General features: G+C 41.3%; 1 protein-coding gene across 1 annotated transcript in view; it reads right to left on the bottom strand.

The window, feature by feature from the left end:
* LOC120957891 (neural-cadherin-like) overlaps window positions 1–25,850 on the bottom strand; it is a gene marked incomplete at its 5' end in the record, with an annotated part of 142,422 nt that overhangs the window by 64,144 nt on the left and 52,428 nt on the right. Inside the window, one exon of the mRNA XM_049608136.1 lies at window positions 4,369–4,512. Within this exon, the coding sequence (XP_049464093.1) occupies window positions 4,369–4,512 (144 nt within the window). The remainder of the gene's footprint in view (window positions 1–4,368; window positions 4,513–25,850) is intronic.

Raw genomic sequence — 25,850 nt, 5'->3', positions numbered from 1 at the left:
AGCTGATACTTATTTCTTTAGGTGCCATTTTTCCCAAGCTTTAATTTTTGGCGTGAGCATCTTCTCAGAATTGAAATGTGCAAATAATAGAATAGGATATTTACAGAGGGGAGCTTAAGAAGATGCTCTGCAGCTGTAATACAGCAACTTTTCGAGCTTCTTTCGCTCTGAGATGTTGCTACAGCCAATTTGGGAAAAGATTGTGAAAGTGTTTGCTTTATTTCCAACTCGAATGTTTGGAACAATCTGAAACATGCTACTACAATACTGGTACACAATTAATACACCCTGTGTATTAATATACTGTGCACTGAGTGTGTGCTTCCTTGCGAACCGAACATGCTTAGTACGTTCTTTCCCCTTCTGCTCAAGATTGTTTACATTATCTCCCTTTACAATACAATACAATACAACAATACCCATGTCCGCTTCTCCAGGTACTGACTTGCCTTGTTGGAAGTTAATTGGATGGGTTTAGCGTGAACACGTCGGTTTCTGTACTGCGCCTCCAAGGCATGGGTGTTTTGAGCAAAACTGATCGTACAGTGCGTGAGCGTGTGTGTGGATGTAGGTATATGTATATGTGTTGGTATTGAAAACGAAATTTGCAGGAGTGATTTTATTCCGATCCACTCCGAAGAAGCGCGCTTGAAGAATAGCGCACTTGATTTGTGAGGATGTGTCTGAGCTGACTACCACTCGAGATGGGTGTATAGATGATATTAATTTGTAGTCCCGCGAAAATAAAAGATGCCATTTTGTTCACCTTTGTGCTGATAAATAAAGTTATAACTGCGCGTCAAAATGTGACGAATAATTTACGTGCAATTTTGGGAATGCGAACGAAGGTAAAGTAATCATACATTTTTCCCTCAGGATAATATGTGCTGCGGACAGGTGAAAAGGCATTTCGATTTTGATTTTAGTTGTTTTCGTGTTGTTTTATCTCGGATTTCATAAATGCATGTTTTAGATCCACTTTTTTGTTTTATTTTTAGCATTTATTTATCTTTTTTAATATTTAAAATTAAATTATTTTAACTGCCATATTTTAAAACAATAATTCGATCTGCATTCTCCAAGGCGAAATTTTTGTATTATTTGTTTTATAAATTTGCTCAAGACACAACAAATATATTAATTTTGAGTATAGATCTCCTACTTTACTTTCAAACAACTAAAATTTCTTTAAGAGCAACTGCTGAAAATAAAACAAAATTATTCAATATCAATCAAAAGCATTGTGAACTTCATAAATCGGAGGATGTAGTTTCATCAACAAGAGCAGGTCACCGAAATAATTCATCATTGATGACGTCAGATCCTTCAAATAAATTCAATTAAACATTACAAAAGCCTTCAGCACTACCAAAGAAATAATTATATCATTAGCATCAATAACGGTTGGAAGATAAGCTGCCTTCATTGCAACCTTCCCACCCCATGAAGTAAAATGATTTTACACTTCCTAAAAGCTATTACATCGCAAACAAATTAGCTAAGCATGTAATACGGTTGACAAGATAAGAACGTTTAACAGGTTGAAAAGCTAAGCTAAGACCTGGTTAATTATACGGTCATTAATTTGCGTCGTTCTATGCATGCACGCGAGCTCCAACACAAAGAAAATGGTTATAGGTCAAAACGCTTCACAAATTAAGATATTCACCCGTCACAAATCACACACAAAAAAACGGAACCTTTCTTGTCTCGTCGCGACTAAACAACTTGTTTGAGTGCCCTATACAGGCCGGAATTCTCACGGGTCACACTCATTTCACGTTGCCGTGGAATGTGCACTGCTACAGGATTTTGTGTATTACCAGTGAGCAGCTCGTGCTACCTTGAACCCATTTGAACCCATCCCTTTTCCCAACTTACGCATGAGTGCCAATGCTCTGTACAACCACCACCGAAGAAACGAAGCGATGCTTGGCGTCCATTTTAGTTTTTTCCTTTGCATTTTTTCGAAACACCAGCAAATTGGTTAAATCAGCCAAGCTTAACCGAAAGTGGCGGCACATTAAACCGTTGGCTCTGGAGTAGTGACGAAGTGGATTGAAAAGATACACTGATTGAAAAATCAGCTTGTTTGCTCCTACGTGCACACCATGGTCATGGCCTTGAGCGACTTTCGTAAAGGGATTAAATTATAGAATTAATACTAATCTTAACGAGCATCCCAACCTTGCTGGTGAAAATGGCAACATTACACGCTATAAGGTTGAATATCACGCTACAAGGTTGATTCCATTTACCGATTTACTCTTGTTTCGTGTTTGAGAAAAGAAAGCAGGCAGCAATACTACGGTTATTACCAGAAGGTTTTGATGATGGTGGAAACGCAATTGGACCGGTATTGGAAGAAACTGTATTGCTGGCTGGGTGGCATTTTGCGTTCGAGTTTTGCGTGGTGGTTGCATTTGCCTGCGGTAGAACTGGTGCCTTCTTGGTATCAAATTGAATTGTGTTTCCTTGTTACCTGTTATATTGCTTACTAGCGATAAAATACAAAAGAAAAACAGTCAGTTGAAGCGTATTTCTCATTGTACTTGTGGGCGTCAGGTAGTTGTTAGCTCAGCATAGCAAAGTTGCTCCGAAATTCAAATGAATTCGAAATAAATTGATTCAAACGCAAACGAAGAAAAGCTTTGTTTTATGTAGCAGTTGTGCCATTATCTCACAACAGCATTAATTGACGATTAGATTTCGCTAAATTTCTTTTCTAGCCTGCTTTACGTCTATATTTTTTTCTGTTTATCAGAACGGAACAAAAAACCTTCTCGTTCGTTTGCATTTGTGGTTGGTGGAAAGTATTCAATGTGTAAGCATGTGGCCTACTTTTGAAATCGATTCGCTTGTTCAAAATTAGTTCATGCGTAGCCATATTGAAACGTTAAAGCTGAAGCTACCAGCTTTTACGCTAGCAGAAACTGTTCTTTAAAGTAACAAAAAAGAATTTCTCAGTAAACATTCCACCCAACTGATTCGCAGGATGTTTGCGTGCGAGATGTCTCAGCGTATCAGCTCACCTCTTGGGTGGAGTGGAAAATTCTTTCTTTTTTCTTCTGACATAAATTTTTACATTTCTTGTTCTGTGGTAGTGTAAGGAATGCTTTTCCGAGGTTTCCGTTTTGTGGCATTTTTCTTTCAGAAGTCAACGGATGATCTTTGCTCTTCCAGCATAATGTTTAAACACTGGATTCGTATTTCACTTTAAAATCTTCAAATGTCAAAGAAACGTCTGGCATTACGTAGAGATTGTATGATTTTCAGCTATTGGGTATCGTATTTGCGGATGATGTTCGATGCAGAAAGCATAAGGTGATCTACACAAGGTATGTTTGTTGTTCACGGCTCATCACGAAACTTCAAGTGGTCAAATGGTAACGGTTGATGTTAGTGAGATAGAAAATGTTTTATTCGATAAAGCTTTCAATTAGATAGCTTGTATTGTTAGGCGCGAGATTGGAATGATAAACTTTGAGGGGTGTTAACGAGTGTCACGATGGTTGGTCCAATCCATTGTTCCTAAATTTGTTACAGTACCCGATAGTGAAAAATAACCATCTAAACATGTAATTGTGCTTTTACAAACAGTTGGTTTGATGTCAATAACATTCAAATAATAAACTGTGTTTAAGATGAAATCGAAGATTATCTTCATCAAACATCAAAAATGCGCCCAGGCTCCGAAAAGTGAGAATCATATTGGTGGGGAAAAAAGTAAACATACGAAAAGTTGTGGTTTCTAACTACAAATTAGTAAGTATAGATAACGGTAAGTTACCTTCGCACATATATTTACAAACAAACCCACCTACACATATATCCACATAAACAGAGGAAAGTGACATGCGTCATGTTAAAACGGACGTACAAGAATGCATTACTTCTAGAGGCTAATCAGGAAAACGGTTTCAAGAGGAGAAAGGTACATACAAAGTGTATAAACATGACTTCATGCTCTGGCCGGTCTTGTGTGGGTACGGGAAAACCAACGGCATTTGAGATAAAGTGAGGTATGCATTTTACTGAGACTGATGACTCTTCGTCCTTATTTAAGATTTCTTGTTTACATGCGCTTATCAGAGTCTTTTATTGACTATCTGAAATAATAAGTATATATTTGATATAACATTTTTATGTGATTTTTTCCATATCTTTTTAAGATCGTGCCTTGATCTTAAAAAGATAAAGATTTAAATACAATTGTTTTGAGTTGAGTCTTATGGTTTAAAGTGCCTAGGTTTGGGTTGAGGAACATTTCCTGATTTTTTTATATTATTTTATCATAATAATAAACTGCTTTTTGTTTTTATGAGGACATTTTTTTATCAGTCCAGTATGTTGTATCATAGTACTTACCCTCGCCGTGCGTCTTTGCGCTGACGTTGAGAAAGTTGTGATTGATTTCCACATTCTCGTCGATGTCCACCTCATAGATGACCTTCTCGAAATAGAGTGGATATTCGTTTTTGTCACCGACCCCTGTTTTGATGAATTTAGAAACTGAAAGAAAAGCAAAACACACACAATGTACTTTTTATTTGGTTGTTTAAAGTCGTCCACTTAAACTGTGAGCCTAAAATATAGGTACCGATGCATTCTCACAGAAAAGTGCTATAATAAGAGATCCTATCAGGAAATATCAAAGTAAAAGTAAAATGAAAGAATGTTTAAATTTTGTTCCTAATGCCGTGTTCCATCCGGTAAAGAAGGGTAAATGCATCAGAAAAAAATGCTCAACGTTGCAACAACAATATGCAAGTAGTCTCCTTCTCAGATCACAAGGCACTAACAATCCGTCTCACCCTCCCGATTCCTCCAGCTCCGCGCAGAAACGGATACTGGCAACTTCGTGCTCACATACTTTCTAACGAAGTCCTAGAAGAATTTAAAATTCAATGGGAAAGATGGACAAGGCAAAAGAGATTTTACAACACATGGATAAAATGGTGGGTAGAATGTGCCAAACCCAAAATAAAATCTTTTTTTCGATGGAAAACTAATGAAAAATACAATGACTTTCGCTTGCATCAAAATGTTCTTCAAAAACAGCTAAGTTCATCCTACGAAAAATATTTACAACAACCAGCTGAACTAAAGAATATAAATTTGTTGAAAGGAAAAATGCTTGCTCTACAAAGACGTTTTTCGCATCATTTTACACGTATAAATGAAACATTTATTGATGGAGAAAGTGTCTCCACATTTCATCTGCAGGAGCGGAGGAAGAGACAAAACATTATTTATTTGTTATTTGTTATTTATTTATTAAAATTCAACGGACCGCAAGTGGCCCACTTGAAGCGAATTCATTTACATTAATTCATTATAACATAGTCACATTACGGTCATTCATTTGTCACGCTTAGTCTTAAGTATCATAATTAACATGTAAAAGGTCGCACGACACGAATACTATTCAACAATGCGGTGCGCGACATGTCAGGTTGATGACGATCACAAATGACATTAAACTCACGGCACATACGAATAAACGGATCAGAGGAGCCAAAGCGAGTGCGGCGTTCCTCCACGTCAAGTAGCGATCTAGCTCGGAGCGATCTCGGCGGGACATACATGTTGAGCCTCGAAAGAAGCGCGGGCGAGTCGATCCGATTGTCAAGAAGTCCCGCGACAAACAGCCTCTGAGCGTTGCAGTTCCGCTGCTTCAGCGTCTCGATGCCAAGCAACGCACAGCGTCCCTCATAGTCAAGTTGGACACTCCAGGAGCGCAAAGCGAACCGCGTGAATTTGCGCTGGATCGACTCTAAACGAGCTAGGGGACGAGCAGCTGTAGGCCACCATACTACAGAAGCGTATTCTAACACTGGTCGCACCAAAGCACAGTATAGCGTCTTGATGCAAATCGGGTCAGTGATGTCTCGTGCTATTTGTTTTAGTAAGCCGATCAATTGGTTACCCTTAGTGACAACGTGCTCTAGCTGGTCGTGGAAGCTCAACTTTTCGTCAAGGAGCACTCCTAGATCCGTGACACAGCTTTTGCGACCAATGGTAGATCCATTTAACGCATAGTCATACACTAAGGGGCACCGCTTTCTCGCAAACGTAACGACAACACACTTCTCGACGCACAATTCAAGACCATTCAAAGAGCACCATGACTGGAAGGCACTTAGAGTGGCTTGAAGGCGGAGTTGGTCTGACCGGTCGCGGATAGGCAGGAACAGCTTCGCGTCGTCTGCATACAGTAGGTGGCCGTCAGGAGGGAGCAACCGTGTTACGTCATTCAGGAAAATGACAAACAGCAGCGGTCCAAGATTACTCCCCTGCGGCACCCCAGAAGAAGCATCGATACGGCGCGACGTATGGGGTCCCATCTTCACGCAGTATGAGCGACCAGTAAGATAGGAGCGCATCCAGGCCAGCAGCTGCACAGGCAGACCAAGCGTTTCGAGCTTTGCGAGCAGCAAGGCGTGCGGAACGCTATCGAAGGCAGCCTTGATGTCCGTGTAGACTGCGTCGATCTGCGAGCCGGCATCGATGGTCCTGTGGCAGAGGCTAACGAACTCAACCAGGTTGGTGGTGGTTGAACGCTGAGGGACAAATCCATGTTGAGCTGTGCTAATGTAGTTCGAGGCAGCTGCGAGGAGAGGTTCGTACACCAGGAGCTCGAAGACCTTAGCGCAGGCACAAAGCGATGTAATGCCACGGTAATTACATGCATTTGATTTGTCCCCCTTTTTGTGCACTGGAACAAGCCACGAAGTTTTCCAGCAGGCAGGATAGATGCCCGAACGCAGCGAGTCGCGAAAAATCGAGGCCAGGATAGGCGCGATGGTGGTGCCACAACGCTTAAGCGTGGAAGCCGGGATCCCGTCAGGCCCTGGAGCAAACGAAGATTTCAGCCTGTCAATCGCTTTCGAGACTGAATACTCATCGATGATCGGCAAGTTTGGGGCCATAGCATCCACCGGTACGTTTGATAATGCGTCGGCTATCTGCCTCTCATCAGTTACAGCTGGAAGGAAGGTGGCGGCAAAGCGCGAGGCAAAAATATCACATACAGCAGACGGATTGTTGCCGTTGCGCCCGTTGTAACTGACGGAGCTAGGAAAACCAGAGGATTTCCGACGATTGTTTGCGAAGTTCCACAGTACACGTGAATTGCCGCGGCAGCGCAAAACCGTACGCCGTACGTGCCCCAGGTAGCGGAACCTGTTATAGCGCCGATAGAGAGAGTGCGCAGTGTTATAGTTGCGCAATGCAGCGGGACACCTACGCAACAAATAATCGCGATACGCGGCAGCTTTAGCCGTTTTGAGCCTGCGCAGCGTTCTGTCACCCCAAGGGGGGCCTCGTTTAGGTCGTTTCACCGGCGTGCATTCATTCAGGGCTTGCAACATGAACCGCTCAAAATCTTTCACAGCGAGGTCAAGAGTGGCGTAATGGGAACAATCGAAGACATTCGCGAACGAGGCGATCATCGGCAGGAGCCTGTTAAAGTCCGTCCGCGCGTAGTCAAGGCGTGATGTTAGCGCAGGAACGGCTGATTCCTCTCGTGGTAGCGGGATGGCCAACTCAAGCGCCGGGTGATAGGTGTCAATTGCTAACAGCGGGGTGAGGCAAAGTTCAAGCGGAAGGCAAACAGAAGCAACAGCATTATTTGCAAACACCAGGTCTAAGACGCGTCCGCTGGTGTTAAGATGACCATTGATCTGGAAGAGTCCGCTATGATGCATCTCGTCCATAAACAGAGCGGAGAGAGCCGATCGCGTACGTGGCTCATAATGCAGAAATGGCAAATCCGGATCATGCTGAGCGGCTGACCAGGAGACGAGAGGTTGGTTGAAGTCTCCTAACAGGAGTAAACCGTCTCCGGGATGCATAGTTGAGCATAATGAGCGAATGCAATTTTCGATTTCACGGAGCGTGGCAGCATTTGCGGCAAGTCTAGGCGGGAGGTATGCAGCAATGATGAATAGTCGGGAATTGCCTAGTTGTATTATAACGCACACTAGCTCAAGCGATGGATGCACCGTTGTGTGCTCCCGTGACGTCAGAGACTGAGAGCACGCAATCAACACACCTCCACCGCGGGAACATGTACTGTTGTCAACACTACGATCGCATCGGTAGACTCGGAAGCTATCGTCAAACAGCAAAGCCGAAGGTAGACTAGGATCGAGCCAGGTTTCCGTAAGCACTATTACATCGAAATTGGATTCCAACACCGACAAGCGAAACTCATCGACCTTCGTGCGCAGTCCCCGCACGTTTTGATAGTAAACAGAGGCAGTGGAACGGGCAGTGCGAAGCGCATTAGCAGCAGGAACATAACAGGTAGGTGTTTGTGCAGACTTAACAGAGGTTCGTCTATTCGTGAAAGAAACGGTCAAGTGTGGTCTGTTGTAAGTTGGTGTTGGAAGTGCGGCGAATTAAAAGCGGGCCGTCAATGAGTGTTGAATTAGGACCATGAGTAGTGTCGTTCAGCGTGTGTTCTCCCAATTGTGGTGATGTTAGTGTTTGAGCCTGTGAAGTTGATGCGTGTGCCGGTGCGTGATAGACAGTGGATGTTGGTGTGCGAGGCATCGATCGGCGATCGATGACAACAGGTGTGCGTGTGAGAGAACGGTGTTTGATGGTGATTGGTGACGATGAGTGTCCATGCTCTCGTTGACGGGATTGTACAAATTCACGTACACCAATACCGACAGGCCAGGACGATGGGGCGAGTGCTGCGTCACGAAGGGCGGCCGGTACTCTCACTTTGAAAGAAAGCCAGTTTACGCTGTCAACACTGACTCCCTTCCTCAGCAAGCAGTATGCTAGGACGTCATCGGTGGCTAAACGGCGTTTCACAGAAGCGACCACTTGCTCCACGGTGACGGCAGTGGACAAGCGAGATAGTCGGATCCATATTCTGTCTGTGGCCGGCTGGGGAAATGCTGCTCGAAGCGGTGACGATAGCGAATCGGTTCCCATGAGTTCTTCCGGTAGCGTAGACGAGGGTGGGATGCCGTGGGATTATAACCAGTTTCCAAACAGGCGAAGGCATAAGCTTAGAATCAGTGGAGGAGATTAATAACTACATGTACAGAAAATATTCTGAATTATACGCTGAGAGGACACCTGACACTCAAAATAACCAATCAGTACAACACACGGAAACACCAAGTAACAATTTCTCCAGCAGTCAAGTAATACCAGACGATTGTGTTGAAAACAGGAGTTGCATGAATGATTTTAACAGGCAAGAAGTCCTCTTTGCAATAAAAAAATCTGCTTCACGTAAATCTCCTGGTCCCGATGGGATTCCAAAGGAGTTTTATATTCGCACTTTCGATATAATATCTCGAGAACTAACATACGTGCTGAATGATGCTCTTCAAGGCAATATACCTAGCTGCTTCGTGGATGGAATTATTGTGTTGGTGCAAAAGAAAGGAAGCACAGCGGGCTTCTCAAATTTTCGTCCAATTTCTTTATTAAATTTTGACTACAAACTTCTCTCAAGAATGCTTAAAATACGGGAATGTATTAGGCAGGGAATAATTGAAACATGGCACATCATTTCACCATCACAAAAATGTAGTAACAAACCGCATAATATTTTCGAAGCTGTTCTTGCTATCAAAGAGAAAATAATAGACTTCTAGAGAAAGAGAATCAGGGGCAAACTCGTCTCTTTCGATCTCACTCAAGCATTTGATCGTGTAGATAGGAGGTTCCTTTGGACAACGATGGCCTCCTTGGGATTCAACGCAAGATTAATAGAACTTTTAACGTATATTGGAAATCAATCCTCGTCACGGTTACTAGTAAATGGACACCTCTCCCCATCGTTTCCTATCCAACGATCCGTAAGGCAGGGTGATCCCTTGTCAATGATGTTGTTTGTTTTGTATCTTCACCCGCTCCTCACCACACTCGAAGGCCTTTGTAACAATCAGAATGACCTGATCAATGCTTATGCTTACGATATATCGGTAATTTCCACCTCCCTTAACAAAATCGAGCTAGTGCGACAAACAATAGAAACATTCGGGTACTATTCTGGTGCAATGCTAAGTATGGAAAAAACAACAGCACTAGACATAGGACACATCACCACCAATAACACAATAGAAACACCATGGCTTCGTACGGTAGAACGACTACGACTTCTCGGCATTCTATTCAACAATAACATCCGTGAAGCAATGAGCAAATTTGGGACATAGTCATAGAAAAATTCAGGTGGATGGTGTGGTACCACAGAAGAAGAAACCTTAATCTATGCCAAAAAATCACGCTGCTTAATACATTCATATTGCCCAAGGTTTGGTTTACAGCCTCGGTGTGTGGTGCTCGAGAAATGGACATAGCAAAAATAACGTCACTTATAGGCTTATTACTCTGGAGTGGAAGTGGATGTACTAGAGTTCCTCTACAACAACTTGCTCTTCCAAAACTGCGTGGAGGACTAAACCTTCACATTCCAGCCATAAAAGTTCCAGCACTGCTATGTAATCGATATATAACACACAGAGACAGCCTTTGCGTAAGCTCCGAGATAATTAATAACCTAAATGAAGCAAATGTCCCAAACAGCTATCCATGCCTAAAAACTGTAAAACAACATATGGTGGGTATACCAATTGGATTGGATACCATAATAACGACAAAAAGTCTGATAAAAAAGATAACAAAGTCTCTACCAAATCCCAAAGTTTTTTTGGAGACACCAACAAGAAATTTGCGCAGGGTCTGGCATAACATAAGCAGTCGAAAGCTAAATTCCGAACAAAGATCATACCTATATCTACTGGTGAACAATAAAATAAAAAAATGTGCCGATCTTTTTCGTCATCACCGCATTACATCACCAACATGCCCACACTGCCCAATGGATGAAACAATCAAACATAATTTCTCGGTGTGTCACCGATCAAAACCAGCATGGGCAGTTTTACAAAGACGTCTTAACGATATCAGTCCCAACAGACAACTATCTTACGAAGATCTACACGTCCCTGAGTTAAGTGGTTTAAGTGCAGCAACTTGTAGTGAAATACTTCATTGGAAACAATGATCCTGTGATTGATTTAGATGTCCTTTCCTGTTGTCTATTGTAAATAATGTTAAGTAAATAAACACACGTAATAAATATTTTTATAAAAAAAATAGAACACCCATCCAGTATCTAAACAGTAGACGCATATGGCGCATACAACCGGTTATGGACCGGACGCTCCCGAGCATCAGTGACCACTAATTGAGAACCGATTACAATAAATTTCGATTTTCCTGCTTCCATTACAGTCTCCACCCATGGTAATTTCAATGCAAAGTTACACAACGTATAAAAAGTGGATAGACCAAGATGTCGCATCAGCCCCGGTAAAGAAGGGAAAGTGCATCAGAAAAAATGCTCCATGTTGAAATGGAAAAAAAACCGCATACATTGTTCGCTAGTTACCAAAACCCTCACCGACCTAGCCCACCCACCTTCCAACCAATCCAATGGCTCTCTTCGGTTTTCGGTGGAAATGCATTATAAGACCTCGATTTTAGATTTTCTCTTGTAGTGAGTTGGAGAGGCAGAAAGCCAACAGGATGTATGTTTGTCTGTATGCGTGTGAATGTGTTGGCGTCCTGAACAAATCTGGAATCCAAACACGGAACCGTGAGCGAATGGTGTTTCGCGCGTTCCGACTGAGCTTGTGATTTGGTGCAATTGCATTCGCCGCACGGAAGCACCACGGTACCATGAAACACAAGGTTGTGTTTGACCTCCCGCTGCCCTCCTCATGGACGTTGTGTGCCGAGAAGTGCAGCCGCCAGCACCATTTGAAGCAATTTAAAATCCATTTTCTACTAGCATGATTTCTGACTTCGATTCATACGTTCGTTCGTACGCTGACCATGTACGCGACACGATACCATCATGTGAAAAAATAGTACAAAGCAAAGCTCGACGGTACGAAACCATCACCTTCCGGGTTCAATTTGTAACATCTTGTTTTATTTTTTTTTTAAATTTTGATTAATAATTTACCATGATTTTTTGCAACTTACTACAGTTTTAAATTTTATATAGATCGGCATGACCTCATAGACTACTACACCAAAAAGAAGAAGAGTAGGATGGATTTTTTTTTATTTAATAAATTTAAATAATAAATATATTTTATTGTTTTTTAATCTTCTTAATACATTAAATACTATTCCGATTTAAAGTGGTTATTATTTATATTCAAATAAAAGTAAAACAAACGATTGAGAACGAACTTCCACTTTTTTTATTCTTCTTCTTTGTCACAACAACCGTTTTCGGTCTAGGCCTGTCTGTACTCACTACTTCACCAACATGGCTTTCAGTGATTTATCGTTTCCATAGTACGATACTCAGTACTATATATAGGGACACGGTCTATTCAGGGCTTGAACCCGTGACGAGCACGTTTTTAAGTCGAACGAGTTGACTACTGTACCACCAAACCGGCCCTAATGTATACCAAAAAACGGCATGAATTTCATAAGAATGTTTATATTTTGGCCTTGAATGATGTGTTAAAAAGGACATTTTTGTAACATTATTATCATATAAAAAGGAACATATTAAACCAGCAAACATTTCAATTGCTTTTCCAACTCAAACTCTATTTCAAACTCCTTTCTGAAATTAATGCCTTTACGAGATTCTATCACCAAAGGAGGAGAAAAGGAAATTGGGAGTTTCATACAGATGCTTTCAAAACAAATGTGAAACGAAGTAAACCGTTCTGTATGTTATTGATTCTTCGGTATCTCTTTGCTCGCTGCCGCATTCCGATCGATTGAACAGCGCAATGCCAACATCGAGGGCACTGTGAAGGATTGGTGAAATAGTTGCACCAATCCGAACGTACGGTCTAAAATGCAATTTATTATTTCGTCAAATATGACTTCGTTTGCTGTATGCCTGCTATATTTAAATTCTTCCTTTAACTCGAATCCGAATGGCAGGTATGCATAAACGTGTGCAAGTGCAAAAACGGTATTGCTACCATTCCAAAACTTTTAGCTTCCAGCAAGCCAGGTTAAAATGGCAAAATTGATTTATTCGCTTTTTATCGCCGGAGCCAACGGGATACGTTTGTATCGTGTGTCGTTTCTCTTATGCGATGTGGAATGCTTTTTTTCTAAAACCATACATACGCTGACTGCATTATGGAATCAATGTTGAAAGATTTGAATAAATAATACATTGAAGTGGAGTCAAAATAATTTAGTAACGTCTTGTATTTTCGAAAGATGCTTTGCGGCATGAACTTTGTACCTCAACGGAAAAGAGAAATTTTCAGTATATAATGTATATAATTTTTCCGATATAATTGTTGTGCTATTAAAATTGTATGATAAATTTTATTAATATTACAATGAAAATTTTACTGAAATAATTGTTACTTTGGTACAGAAATAATCTTTGTGAAAGATCATTGCTTGTATAAATTATTACGTGTTAAATATATCCTTCTGCGAGCCATCATGCGGCTTCTACTATTAGCTCAAGTTTAATCAAATAAACGGGTAACAGCAAAAGGTGGTGATTGCTTTTGCATAATTCCTTGAAGCATTCCTCGACGTTGTGTAAGCAAGACCTTCGCTATTCGTGCAATATATTGCATCAGGCGCGAAACATTCAAGAACATTGTATTGCCAGTCGTTTGCATTGAACACAGGGTTATTACGTTTCCTTCATTGTCTCTCCATTACACCTTCCATTTCCTTTTGCATCGATTTACTATGTTTACTGTTCGCGATGAAACCGTTCGGGGGAACCAATACACCTATCACCCGTATGCGAGGATAGAGCACCAGGCGCCTCCATGACGCTATAAATTAATGACAATCCATAGACAACGCTATTTGTCGCCATTGTATCATTCATTGTGCACGAAATATGAGGACAAAATATAAAACTGTCACACGAACAATCTGCCTGCTGAACAATGCTTTCTGAGTTTTCAATCAAACCACTCCACAATGGGCATTTGCCGGGATGAAATTCAAAAAATCAACTTTGTAATAGCGCAATTCCAAATAATAGGTTTTAATACTAAGGGTTAAACTAAGAAAAATACCAAATATGAGCTCTTTATCTGTTCTGGTTCTCTAGAAAAGACCTCTCAAAGTCGAGATTTGTTAAAAAAACGCAAAAAAATCTTCACTTTTTTGGAAAATTTTGAACCTTTGTAACTTTTTCAAATATGAACCGATTTTGATAAGTTTAGACATTTTATAAAGGATATTTAGTCAGCTTTGTAAACACGTGAAAAATTTTGATATAAAGTTAATTTTATGCAAAAATATACGATAATAACTGAAGAAACCTCCTGAAAATTTTCATCATTTAAATTTTTGACTTAATGCCATTATAAAAGTGGCGTAGAGTGGCGTTGTCTCATATATGTCACATCATAGTGTAATATATATACTATCAATCTGTGAAGAAATATTCTGCAAAAGTTTGCGAACGCGAATTTTATTGAAGTTTTTTCACATCAACTTTTTCTAAAAACAGACACATGCGTAACTAGGCGGCTCCATAGGTGCCTAGTGTAGCGTATTTCGTGTATTCTACAAAAATATATTCTACGTGCTTTTGATCAACTTTCATTTCAATTACGAAGCTGTGTATCTTAGTTCCAGCTCATGTACTTATCTAATACTAACTAACGATGTTTATGAGCCTGGAATGACGATAACGGAACTGACTTCACTTTTAAGTGTTCGGAATGCGTTCAACAATAACAATATATAAATGTTCTGTTCGTTATCTAATGTAATGTATTGTAAACAAATTTTGACTCGAGAGGGCTTCATAGTCCATCGATTAATAAACTAAACTAAACTAAACTAAACTAAACTAAACTAAACTAAACTAATATGTAAATTTCTATTCTAACCTAACTTTATCATTAAATATAATGAAGCAAATCAGAACCAAATACCTTTTGGTCCTACTGCAGATTATAGAAGGATATAAGGAAAGTAATTCTTAAATTATACGCATAACAGGAAAACGTTATGAATGCAGTAGCATCTATTGGCGTTTTGGGAGAAGAAACTCCCTAAACTCATGACAAACTAAATATAAGGATAGAGGGGAGATGCTACAAAGAATATTTTGCAAGAAAGAAAATGCATCCAGAAGGACATTTTGTATAATGAGCTGTATTCCTCTGATTCGTTAACCAGTTCAATATCAGTAGCTACACGCACTAAAACAAAGACAGGGTTTAACTTTACAAATGAAGTAAATACTTAGTTTGTAGCTATCGTTGAATTCTGATTTTTTTGGATAATTGTAAAACTAAGAACATCGGATTTTTAGTTTTATTATCCCTTCTGAAGGCAGTACAGGACTTAGAAAAGTATTGGATGAATATTCAAAGACAAATAATATGTGCTGCTTTTCATTACGAATTTGGGAACTACTTTATTTCAATGTACCTGCTCTATCTAAATATTTAAATGCCTTTATTCATGTCTTTAGAAATGTGAACTAGACGTCAGGAGCTTGTAATAGTATCCACCTAAGTTGTGTATGTAAATTTTTTAATATTTGTACTACCTGTGAGTAAAAGTGACGAGAATTAGCTACAATTGTCCTATACAAAGCAGAAAAAATTATCTTATTCAAAATTATTATGTTTTGTTTATATTTTATTATTATTATTATTTATTTAATCTTCATTATCGAACATTACAGTATATTTTAAAATGATTTATACTATTAGCAACAAATAATACAAGAAAAAAAAAACACACAAAATTGATAAAACTAAGCAAAGATCCCTTAAAACACTATTTTATGTAGCGCCACCTGGTGGTATGGATGCGAACTACAAATAAAATGTTATTTACTTTCATAATACTTTACTACAAACGATAAAAACTAACAATTTCTGCAAAAATAATTTTATCCCGCAATTTGTTCTAAACTGCCCATTGTGCACTCATACGACAGCCGGCCCCATCGATGTCCTTTATTTCTTTCGCAATGTAGCAAGGATAGCTGTGTTAAGGCGGGTGGTCGCTGCACGTCAAATTAGATAAAAATATATCTTGGCCAGCAGGGCGAATGATAGCGATGTGTGCACCATGCCTTATGGCCACCCGAAACAAAGACATTTTATTGACGCGAGATAAAATCGTTTTAGACCATTCCTGGATGATGTTGCTATTGAACGTCGCGCAGTACACTTTCTGGTATGTTTTAAGTGGTCTTGCTTGTGAGCACCCACTATCACTTTCTCTGTTTCTTGCATTATCTCTCACTTTCTCTTTTTCTCTCCTTATGCTTTCTGAATACGGTTCACCAATTATTGAAAATGGTTCCCTGGGTGGGCATCGTCGATTGGCCAAAAACTCTTCTCTTTCCCTTCATGCCACCAATGCAGAAACAAAACACGTCGAGTTTGAGGCTAATTGATTTTGGGATGGAATAATATTTTGTTTTACGACCATCCATTAAAACGAGCCCTAGTGGCTGTGTCTGTAACTTGTGAAGTGATGTGTGCTTCTGCGCTTGCTCCCTCGCTGATGAAGATTGTTAAGGAGTTCCTGAGATGTGGAACCTTTCCTGCCACTTGGAAATCTTCCTGGATGATACCTCTCTACAAGAAGGGCTGTAAGAATGATGCTGTAAACTATCGTGGCATAACCTCACTCAGCGTGTGTGCAAAGGTGTTCGAAATGCTAATTTACGAGCCATTGTTGGCCTCGGCCTGCAACTATATTAGTGTGAATCAACATGGTTTTGTACCCAGGCGATCTACAACGGCTAATCTACTAGAATTTGTTAGCAAATGCCATAAATCTATCGATAACGGTTTACAACTAGATGCTATTTATACGGTTATCAAGGCAGCATTCGACAGTGTATCGCACTCTTGGTCTTGGTCAACCGACTTACTCGCATTCGACTTACTTGGTCTCCCAAACCCTATGATAATGTGGCTTAGATCGTACCTTACAGATCGTCAATATTCTGTGAAGTTAGGCCCGTACATGTCAAGTCCAGTGCATGCATCTTCTGGAGTCCCGCGAAATATAACACGAAAATTTTTCGTGTTATTCGTGAACCAGAAGACCACGCCCGACTGCAAACTTCCTTGCATGAGTTCCAGTGTTGGTGCAACCGTAATGCTTTATCCCTATTAGTGATGTGCTGTATGGAGCGCACCCACGGCTCCGATCCGACTCCGACTATTGTTAGTTCGATTCCGACTCCGGCAAAATGGAACCACTAGATCCGCCCGGAGTCGGAGTCGTTCGGAGTCGTCCGGAGTCGACCGGAGTCGTCCGGAGTCGACGACTCCGAACGACTCCGAAAGACTCCGAACGACTCCGACTCCGGGCGACTCCGGACGACTCCGGACGACTCCGAATGACTCCGAACGACTCCGAACGACTCCGACTCCGGGCGACTCCGTACGACTCCGGGCGACTCCGACGACTCCGAACGACTCCGAACGACTCCGACTCCGGGCGACTCCGGACGATTCCGGACGACTCCGAACGACTCCGGACGACTCCGAACGACTCCGAACGACTCCGGACGACTCCGACTCCGGGCGACTCCGGACGACTCCGTACGACTCCGCGCGATTCCGAACGCCTCCGGATATTGCAGCGCGGAACTACCTTCCGGAGTCGATTCCGAATTTATCGGAGTCGGATCGGAGTCGACTCCGGATTTTTGCCAACTTTACCCATCACATAAATGTGAAGCCATCACTTTCAGTCGTTCTCGCTGCCCATCATTGTATGAATATGCGCTTGATGGACAGTCCTTGGCGCGAAAAAAAATGTGTTAAGGATCTAGGTGTTTTGCTCGATACAAAACTATCATTTAAGGATCAGCTGGATCACGTAGTAGCCACCAGCAATAGAATGCTAGGACTAGTTATCGATATGACTCGCGAGCTTATTGATATACCTTGCACCAAGGCGCTCTATTGCTCACTTATCCGGTCGTTGATGGAATATGTAAATATCGTATGGTGGCCAACTGCAGCGCGTCCGTTAGCTCGATTGGAATCAATCCAGCGCAAAATTTCACGATTTGCACTTCGCTCATGGAACCAAAGGCTTGATTACCGGACTAGGTGTTTACTACTCGGGCTACCCATCCTAAGTGAGCGAATACGAAAAGCCAGGTTGTCGTTCATCACGGGACTTCTCGACGGCCGTATTGACTCTCCGTCACTACTGGCTGCCATCAACCTGTACGTTCCAGCCAGGCCGCTCCGGACTCGGGCAATGTTGGCCCTCGACGACCGTAGAACGCGATTTGGCTCCTCTGACGCGTTCCTACTCATGTGCCGTGCTTTCAACGCAGTCAGCGACGCTTTTGAGCCGAGGATTTCGCCAACTGAGTTTAATGATCGTGTTTCTGTGTTAAATTTAGTTCCATAGTGCATATTTTTATGTTCTATGTTATTGTAATCCATTGTAAAGAACTCATTGTAAAACAATGCTAAAATGGTTCGAGAGGGCATTATTGTCCATCTATAGACAAATAAACATAATGATAATGATGATGAAACATAATGATAGTCGGGTCTAGGATTAAGATATAAGAAACTTTTTAGAAAGACGGCAATCTTCCAAGTTCGTTGGGATTTAGTTTTTTAGGCCCTAAAAACTACTTTTTACTAAGCACTAACAAAAGCTTTCACTATCGTTCCCTGTAACTTGATATGATGGCTATAAATTTCAAAAGCATCTAATCTAGGAACTTAGTCCTAGGCACCTCGTAGCAGTCCGCCAATTGTTCTCTAGTTTTCCGTTTTGTCGCGAGATAAGCCACCGTCCACGAGCCTCCAGTTTAAAAAATAACAACCCAATCGAGCACAACGCTCTCCCACACGACAGCTGGGATTAAGACATGATTCTTTATTTTTTTAAACTGAAGCTGTGTGTTGCACACAGCTACAGCCAAAGAAACATTCTCATTTTCGTTCGCTTAGCTCCCCACAACAAAAGTGCAACGTCGTGTCGAATAGAAACAATCGTTCAGAAGAGGGAGAAAGAAAAGAAAAGTAAAATATTCTTAAGCTTACTTTCCACACCATGGCACTCCCTGGGATCCATGCTCGGGGGTTTTCATATTGGTCACGGAACACCGGGTGGTTGTTCAACCAGCGATGACATTTTTGTGCAATAAACAAACATTAAGTGGAATTAATGAAATAAAAAATTGCATCAATTTGTTGCAGGCGTGCAAGGTTTCGTCCGGTTGAAACCGGTTGGGATGGAGTTTTTGTGCCATCTTCCTTCAATTTCCCGAAACTCCACCGTTTTGTTTTTGTTTTCATTTTTTGTTAAACCAGGCGTCCCAAGAGTGGTCCTCAATTTGTGTTATTGTAGTGTTTTCCGTCTTTATATTTGTTTATTAGCTACCGGAATGGTGGGATGGGTTTCTTTTATCGCGTCCTAGAGAAATGAGCATAGCCTTGAGGACGAAAGAAGAGAAGTACAAGGCAGCCCCTGAGCCCTGGGGGTTGAAAGCTTCCTTTACCATGGACGGGAAACAGTCAGCGGGAAAATATGTTGTCATTCTGGTAGTGTTTCCATCACTGGTCGTGAAATGGTGCGATGGTAGAAAGCGAAATGCGATGAAGAACCTACCAATTTCCTTGGGTGTGAGAGCTTTTTGGGTTGTTTCTTATCCTTACCTCTCTTTGCTCCACTTCAGTTTAGAGCAAAGGAAGAATATATGTTCAACTTGTGCTGGTGCTATTGGATTCAGATGCAATCATGTGCGAACGAAAAAAATACCGGCGAATGTTTAGATCTGGTTTCTCGAAAGATTGCTTTAATGAAATGGTACCACACTCCTGGTTTTGCTCTTTTTGTGCACAGACTCTCTCTCTCTCTCTCTCTCTCTCTCACTCTCTCTCTCTCTCTCTCTTTCTCTCTCTCTCACACACACACACACACACCCACACACACGTTAATTTTGGTACCGTAGTGTGACAACGACAGACTGATGCTTCTCGACATTCGTGTGGGCGGTTTTTGTTCACTTTCTGTTCACTCAGACGATTTTCTCCAAGCTCCGGGTGCTTTCTTGTCACAATTTTTAACCATACGGTCGGCAACAACGTTTGAATCCACCGCGAGCCCTTTCGTTCTTTATAATGAGGTCAGGCTAGAGTGAGGAAAAACATAAACGGGCAGCTCATCATTCCTCCCAGGAATAGGTAGTGATGAGTGGGTGTACAGGATGAGAATCTGATTGATGATGGTGATTTATCTTCTGACGGTTATTTCAATTTGGCTGTTGGTATTTTTTTCCCTTTTTGCACAAATTGTTCTTGATTTAATGCACTGTAGTGCCATCTCTAATGACAGGCGGAAATAAGTTATTGGTGTTCGGGACATCGGTCAGGTTGTGGATGCTTTTTAACAGACGAGTCATTGCTTTCATTAGTAGATATGGTACTTTTTATGCAAAAAATTAAGCAAATGTTTACTGTACATGTACTTACTTATCTACTTCATTAAACTTAAAAAATAAAGAATGTTTTAAGTAATGATAAGACACTTGAAGGAAATGGAAAAAATTAAATTACATTGAAAATATAAAAAATAGTAAAATTGCATAAGCTTTAGAGCTTTAGAGTTTTAGCTTTAGGTTGAGAGCTTTAGGTTAGCGCAGACGTAAGTAGTGCAGGTGTAAGTGAGGTGTAATATGAGTGTCAGGGAATGAGAGCCTAGACGAGCGAGTTAGGCTAGTTAAGAAAGTCAAGAGAAAGGGATCGTTCTCTTTGTGCTAGACCGCCAGGCCGAACGGACACGAGGATCACAATAGCTCCTTTGAAAATTCTTAAAGTATAAATTTAAACCAAAAGCATAAAAAAAATTTGTTCGTAATCCAACCCCAATTAAGGCCATTAGTCTGAGTGAATTCTTTCAATCATATCAATAAAGCACAGACACCTTTTCAATGGCATCGCACACTTTTAATTACCATTCGCTCGAGACATTTCATAACTAGTTGGTCCTCATGTAGACTACCACTCATCAACGCTGTTATGTTACGGCGATCGATTACGAACGAAGTCCCATTCGAGTGGTCTCGAGAACGATCTTACATAAGGTTGCCCTGCACAAAGAGTATTTGTCCCAGGTCAGATTACTGAAAACACCAAACTCGGGTGGAACAAATGGAAAGGAGGATTACTAATTAAAGCACCCGCATACTCTGGTTTAACTTTGTTCGGGACAGAGGAATCCGTGGGAAAAACGAGAAAAGCGAAGACAATTATGTAGTTCGTCCGATGGTAAACAGAATCCAGCAGATCGTCACCGATGAAACGGTACAGCGAGTGAGAAGACACGGGCAAAAGGCGCGCTTCAGGATGACGAGCTGGTGTTAACTGCCCAGGGAGTAGGGATTTATTGGACGGCTATAGCAACAATACTGAGTCGTGGTTGTGGCTTCATTCTTCCTCATCTCCTTCGTCTACTCGCATCAGAACATTAAATGCGGGTAGATTGGTAGGCTGCTTTCAAAATACCAATAACGTAGCCGCTCCAAAGAATATGGCTCGGCAATCTGCGACCGTGGAAGGAGTCCCCAAGAGTGGCTTGGGTGACCGGATTTTTGAATACGACCCAGGGCCGAATTTTTTTCGAAAAGGTCGACAAGGATCATTTGGGCTCTGATTTACCAGAGCGGGTACGATCGTTGGTTATGCATGATGAAACCAATGTCATAGTGTGGTGTGGTAACTTTTTTGTTGGCTTGCGTGTGTGATATTTATCTTCTTCTTTTCTGTATCGACTTAAAAGCTATCATTTTTTTTTGCTATTGTTGCTGCTTGCCTGTACACCAAAGCTGGATTATGTAAATAGATAAATTTCTGGGGCGGTGTTTACAGAGCCCAACATGTTTGACATAATAGTAACGGTATGTGGTCTGACAACGTCTGGACAGGGACGGGATGCTAAGCTCTCCTGGAGGTGTGTGCCTTTACTTAACTAACGACCTTTGCATGTTATTTATTTTAGCGCTGAGCTCACCGACATGTTATTGAAAAAATCATCAGTAGCTCCAGTATGGTTGATGATATGTTTCTTCAAGAAACCACACCCTCACTCTCAGCAGGTAAACAAGGCATGAGTTACATTTGGTTTGCCGACGGAAATGAGATTTAATAAAAATACAGTTTATGGTGAAATGGGTTTAACCGGTTTTTAATGCTGATCTTCTTGCAATACAACGTTTAACATGGTCTTTTATGAAGAAAGAGCGTGTTACCTGTAATGGAGAGTTATGGCAATAATGAACACATTACACAATGCAAAATTTGAACCCTTCAGCTCTTCTGCGAATGGTTTACTAAACTCCGGAGAAAAGATAATTACGAACAAAATATTCGTTGGATTTTATTTTGCCTTGAATATTTCAATACATTAACTATAGCTCAGCCGGGCTCGTAGTACAGTCGTCAACTCGTACGACTTAACAACATGCCGCCATACGTAGGACTGACTATCCTGCTATGGGGGGGGGGGGGGGGGAATCAATTAGTCACTGAAAGCCAAGTCCACAAGTGGGTACAGGCTGGTCCTGACCGACATCGGTTGTTGAGCCAAAGAAGAAGAAGAAGAAGAAGAATTATCGCTCAAACTACTAAGAATTTCAACAATGGACTTACAGTAACTTTCATTCCCGGACGGTCTGTGGGCATGCTGTGATTGACGACGGTGTTTAGCTTCGACCGTCGTTGTCAGATGCCTCGGGATTTTAAAAAAGACATGTTCTGAAATCGTAGGGAAATCTTTTAACATTTTAGATTTTCACGGCTAAATTTCTTAACTTTAAATCGTACAGAGATCATTAATACACGTGAGGCTGCAAATGCTATGTGACCCTTCGAACAGCTCAAGAGTGACAATGAATATGTGCCTCGGAAGTGCAGGTTTAGTGTGCTCGTTGTTTGACACGGAAATCTTTGCACACAATCTCGCGGGGAAAATCCAACTCTTTTGCGCGATACTGAGCATATTCTCTGGGAGCGTTCGTGCGCGACTGTATGACATAGATTGCAGTGCTTGAAACGGACCCAAGGCTAAAACGAACAGTGTTATATTGCTTTCGAGCTTTTGGATTCACTTTTTGCCATCAAATGATATAATTTTAATGCTTGTGTATTGGCTAAAGTATGCTCTAAGCAGTCGGCATCTGCTAGGCGTACCTTCGAGTTGGTACATGCAATGAGCAGTGCACTAAGCTTGTAGGGTGCTCAGATTGTATTGATACGTGGCTTGTTAGGGAGCGAGATTGGGTGTATGAACGGGGATGGGTGGCGAATTGCAATAAGCTATCCAGTTCCATTTTCTTCAAAGCTTTCCATCCGATCAAGCATAAAATGAGCAAACTAGTCGGGCTAGGAAGGATAGGTAGGGATAGGAGGATTGTATCCGGCTAGTATGAGAATTAATCGATCGATCGAGAGGACACCACTCCCTGGTTCGAAGATTGACGGAACAAAATGGCAAGAGCGCTTGCATGACGTGAAGAAGCAATTGAAAAAAGCGCTATTTAATCCTTGCGAATGTACACACGCGAACATGCATACGGTGACTAACTCGGACGCAGGGACGCACACATCCCTTCTTACATTCAGCTTGCCTAGGGAAGAATTCCTCATTCATCGGACCACCATTCAACCTCATTTTTCAGAATCGTCAATCATTCTTATGTCGGTGCGAAAACCGGGCAGACGCTTTCTCGCTCATCGATGGGTGGTGGGCTCAGTGGTAGTAATCCACGGTACTGTAATTGAATTATGTGCGCTATCGTTGTTGGTGCCGGAAATCGCATTCTCTGTACCGCGTGGGAAGTGGATGGGAGGAGGCACTGCTAACTGCTCATGTTAAAATCATAAATCAAACAATCATTTCCAGCTCATACGTTATCTCACACCGGACCGCATCGGAAGTCCGTTGTAGAGGTCAGGGTTGGACAATCATTGCAGAGGGTGATAGTATAATGTCGATTGAAAGGTTGCTCGTGACCAGTGGCCGCCGCTGCATGCCCAAGCTACGCCAGACTGGCAAATGAATTATGTGACGCCTGAACCTCCGGTGATCCATGGCATCAGCGAGCAATACCCAGATGACGATAATGTTGTAGCGCCTGCTCGCTACTAAACAATCATTTGACGTTCATGGGGTCAGGTGACTTTGGGAAAGCTTGTACTGTGCTGGTTAGTGGAAAGTAGAGCAAAACCAGAGGCTTTCAAGAGGCTTTCAGCTGTAGTCGGCGGTAAAGCAATGCTACTTAAGTTCAAGCTCCTTTTAAGAATGCTGCCAGCGAAGCTAGTTTCTAGCTTCCATTTCAAAATAAATGTAATGCAATAACTTTAACGTACACTGCATTTAAGTGAAACTTTCGGAACAAGATAATACCTGGGATTAATTTTGATCCATCAGTTGATTTGTCGCTTTAACATTTCGTTAAATTTGACACTTTTTACCAGCAAGCATCATCTTCTTTCTATACATCAATTCTTTATCCATTATGATTCTTCAAATTCTTCATTCTTTTTGACCAGGCATGAACAACGTCCAACAGCATTTCTGTCATGAAATTTATGTTTTATTTTATCCTTTGTGCTTGAGCTCACTACGAACCCTTTTCCACTAAGCCGTTAACCGTATGCTACTCTATACCATAGAAATATAGTGAGGCACCATAGAAACAGAGTTCAATCGAACACGATTGAACTAAAAGATGCAGCCGATGTGTGATGTGTGTGTGTACGTGTGTGGGTTTGCCCGGATTGTGGCTCTTATCTGTTTGCTGATAGATTTATAAACCAATAATGGGGCCCTTCACGATTCTAGTCACCTTTTTGTATGGAGTTTGACAATTGGAGGCTGAAATCATGTAAACACTTCATACAAAACTACACAAAAAACTTGTCTGCAATTTTCAGTCTAGAATATTCTAGCCTCAAAGCTAGAATTAGGTTCGAGTACCTGCTCGAAACCACGTTGTTGTTTACATTTACCCCATAATTTAATATTATAGTTTATTTTTAGGTGCATTAAAGATATCACGTTGTGGAATCTGGAAGCAAAGTGAATGTAGTCCAGGTGGTCTCATAGTATAATTTTTATAACCAAATTTGAATATCACTTTTTGACAGGATGGGTGAAAACTTTTGTTCAAAAAAGCTTTCTTGAGACTTGACGAATACTCAAAACACTCTTAAAATCTTCATTAAGAAGCAGAAACGATAAACATCAGTCTGCTAAATTCATACACCTTGGAATAAGCCCTGTATATTAAACTTACTTTGATAGCTGCACGAAAACTGCTATACAATCCAAACAGCTGACAGGCTGAAATTTCAGCCTACCAACTTACAACGGAAAGGGCCCCAATACTGCAATGCACGGTAACTGACAACACATAATGATGATTGATTATTTCGGATTCCAATGCGCCGGGCAAAGTTTGTCTTCGCCTGTCACCGTCGACCTGGTTATCGACCTGGACCTGGGCAGCTTGATATTTTCCAAATCCAGTCAAAAGCGCTCCAGCAGACGCGTCGTCACTGTGCGAAGGAGTGGCCCAGATATCATCAATCAATAAGGCGAGACAGAAGTCGGTTAGTACGCCAAATTTTCAAAGCAGCATAAAATATTTGCCAATAGTTGACAGGCAGACAAAAGAAAAGAAAATACACATGTTCAATGAAGTTTTACGAAGTTTTACGTACACATTTTTGTTAGCATAAAATATTACATCCAGTGTCCTTACAGCGCATGGAAAAAGGTATTAAGGTAAGTGTTAAATATTTCGTTCAGAATCTATCCCACTGAAG

This window comes from Anopheles coluzzii, chromosome 3 (assembly GCF_943734685.1).
Source record: "Anopheles coluzzii chromosome 3, AcolN3, whole genome shotgun sequence".
Classification (NCBI taxonomy): Eukaryota; Metazoa; Arthropoda; class Insecta; order Diptera; family Culicidae; genus Anopheles; species Anopheles coluzzii.
This window is presented reverse-complemented; position numbering and strand designations above follow the sequence as displayed.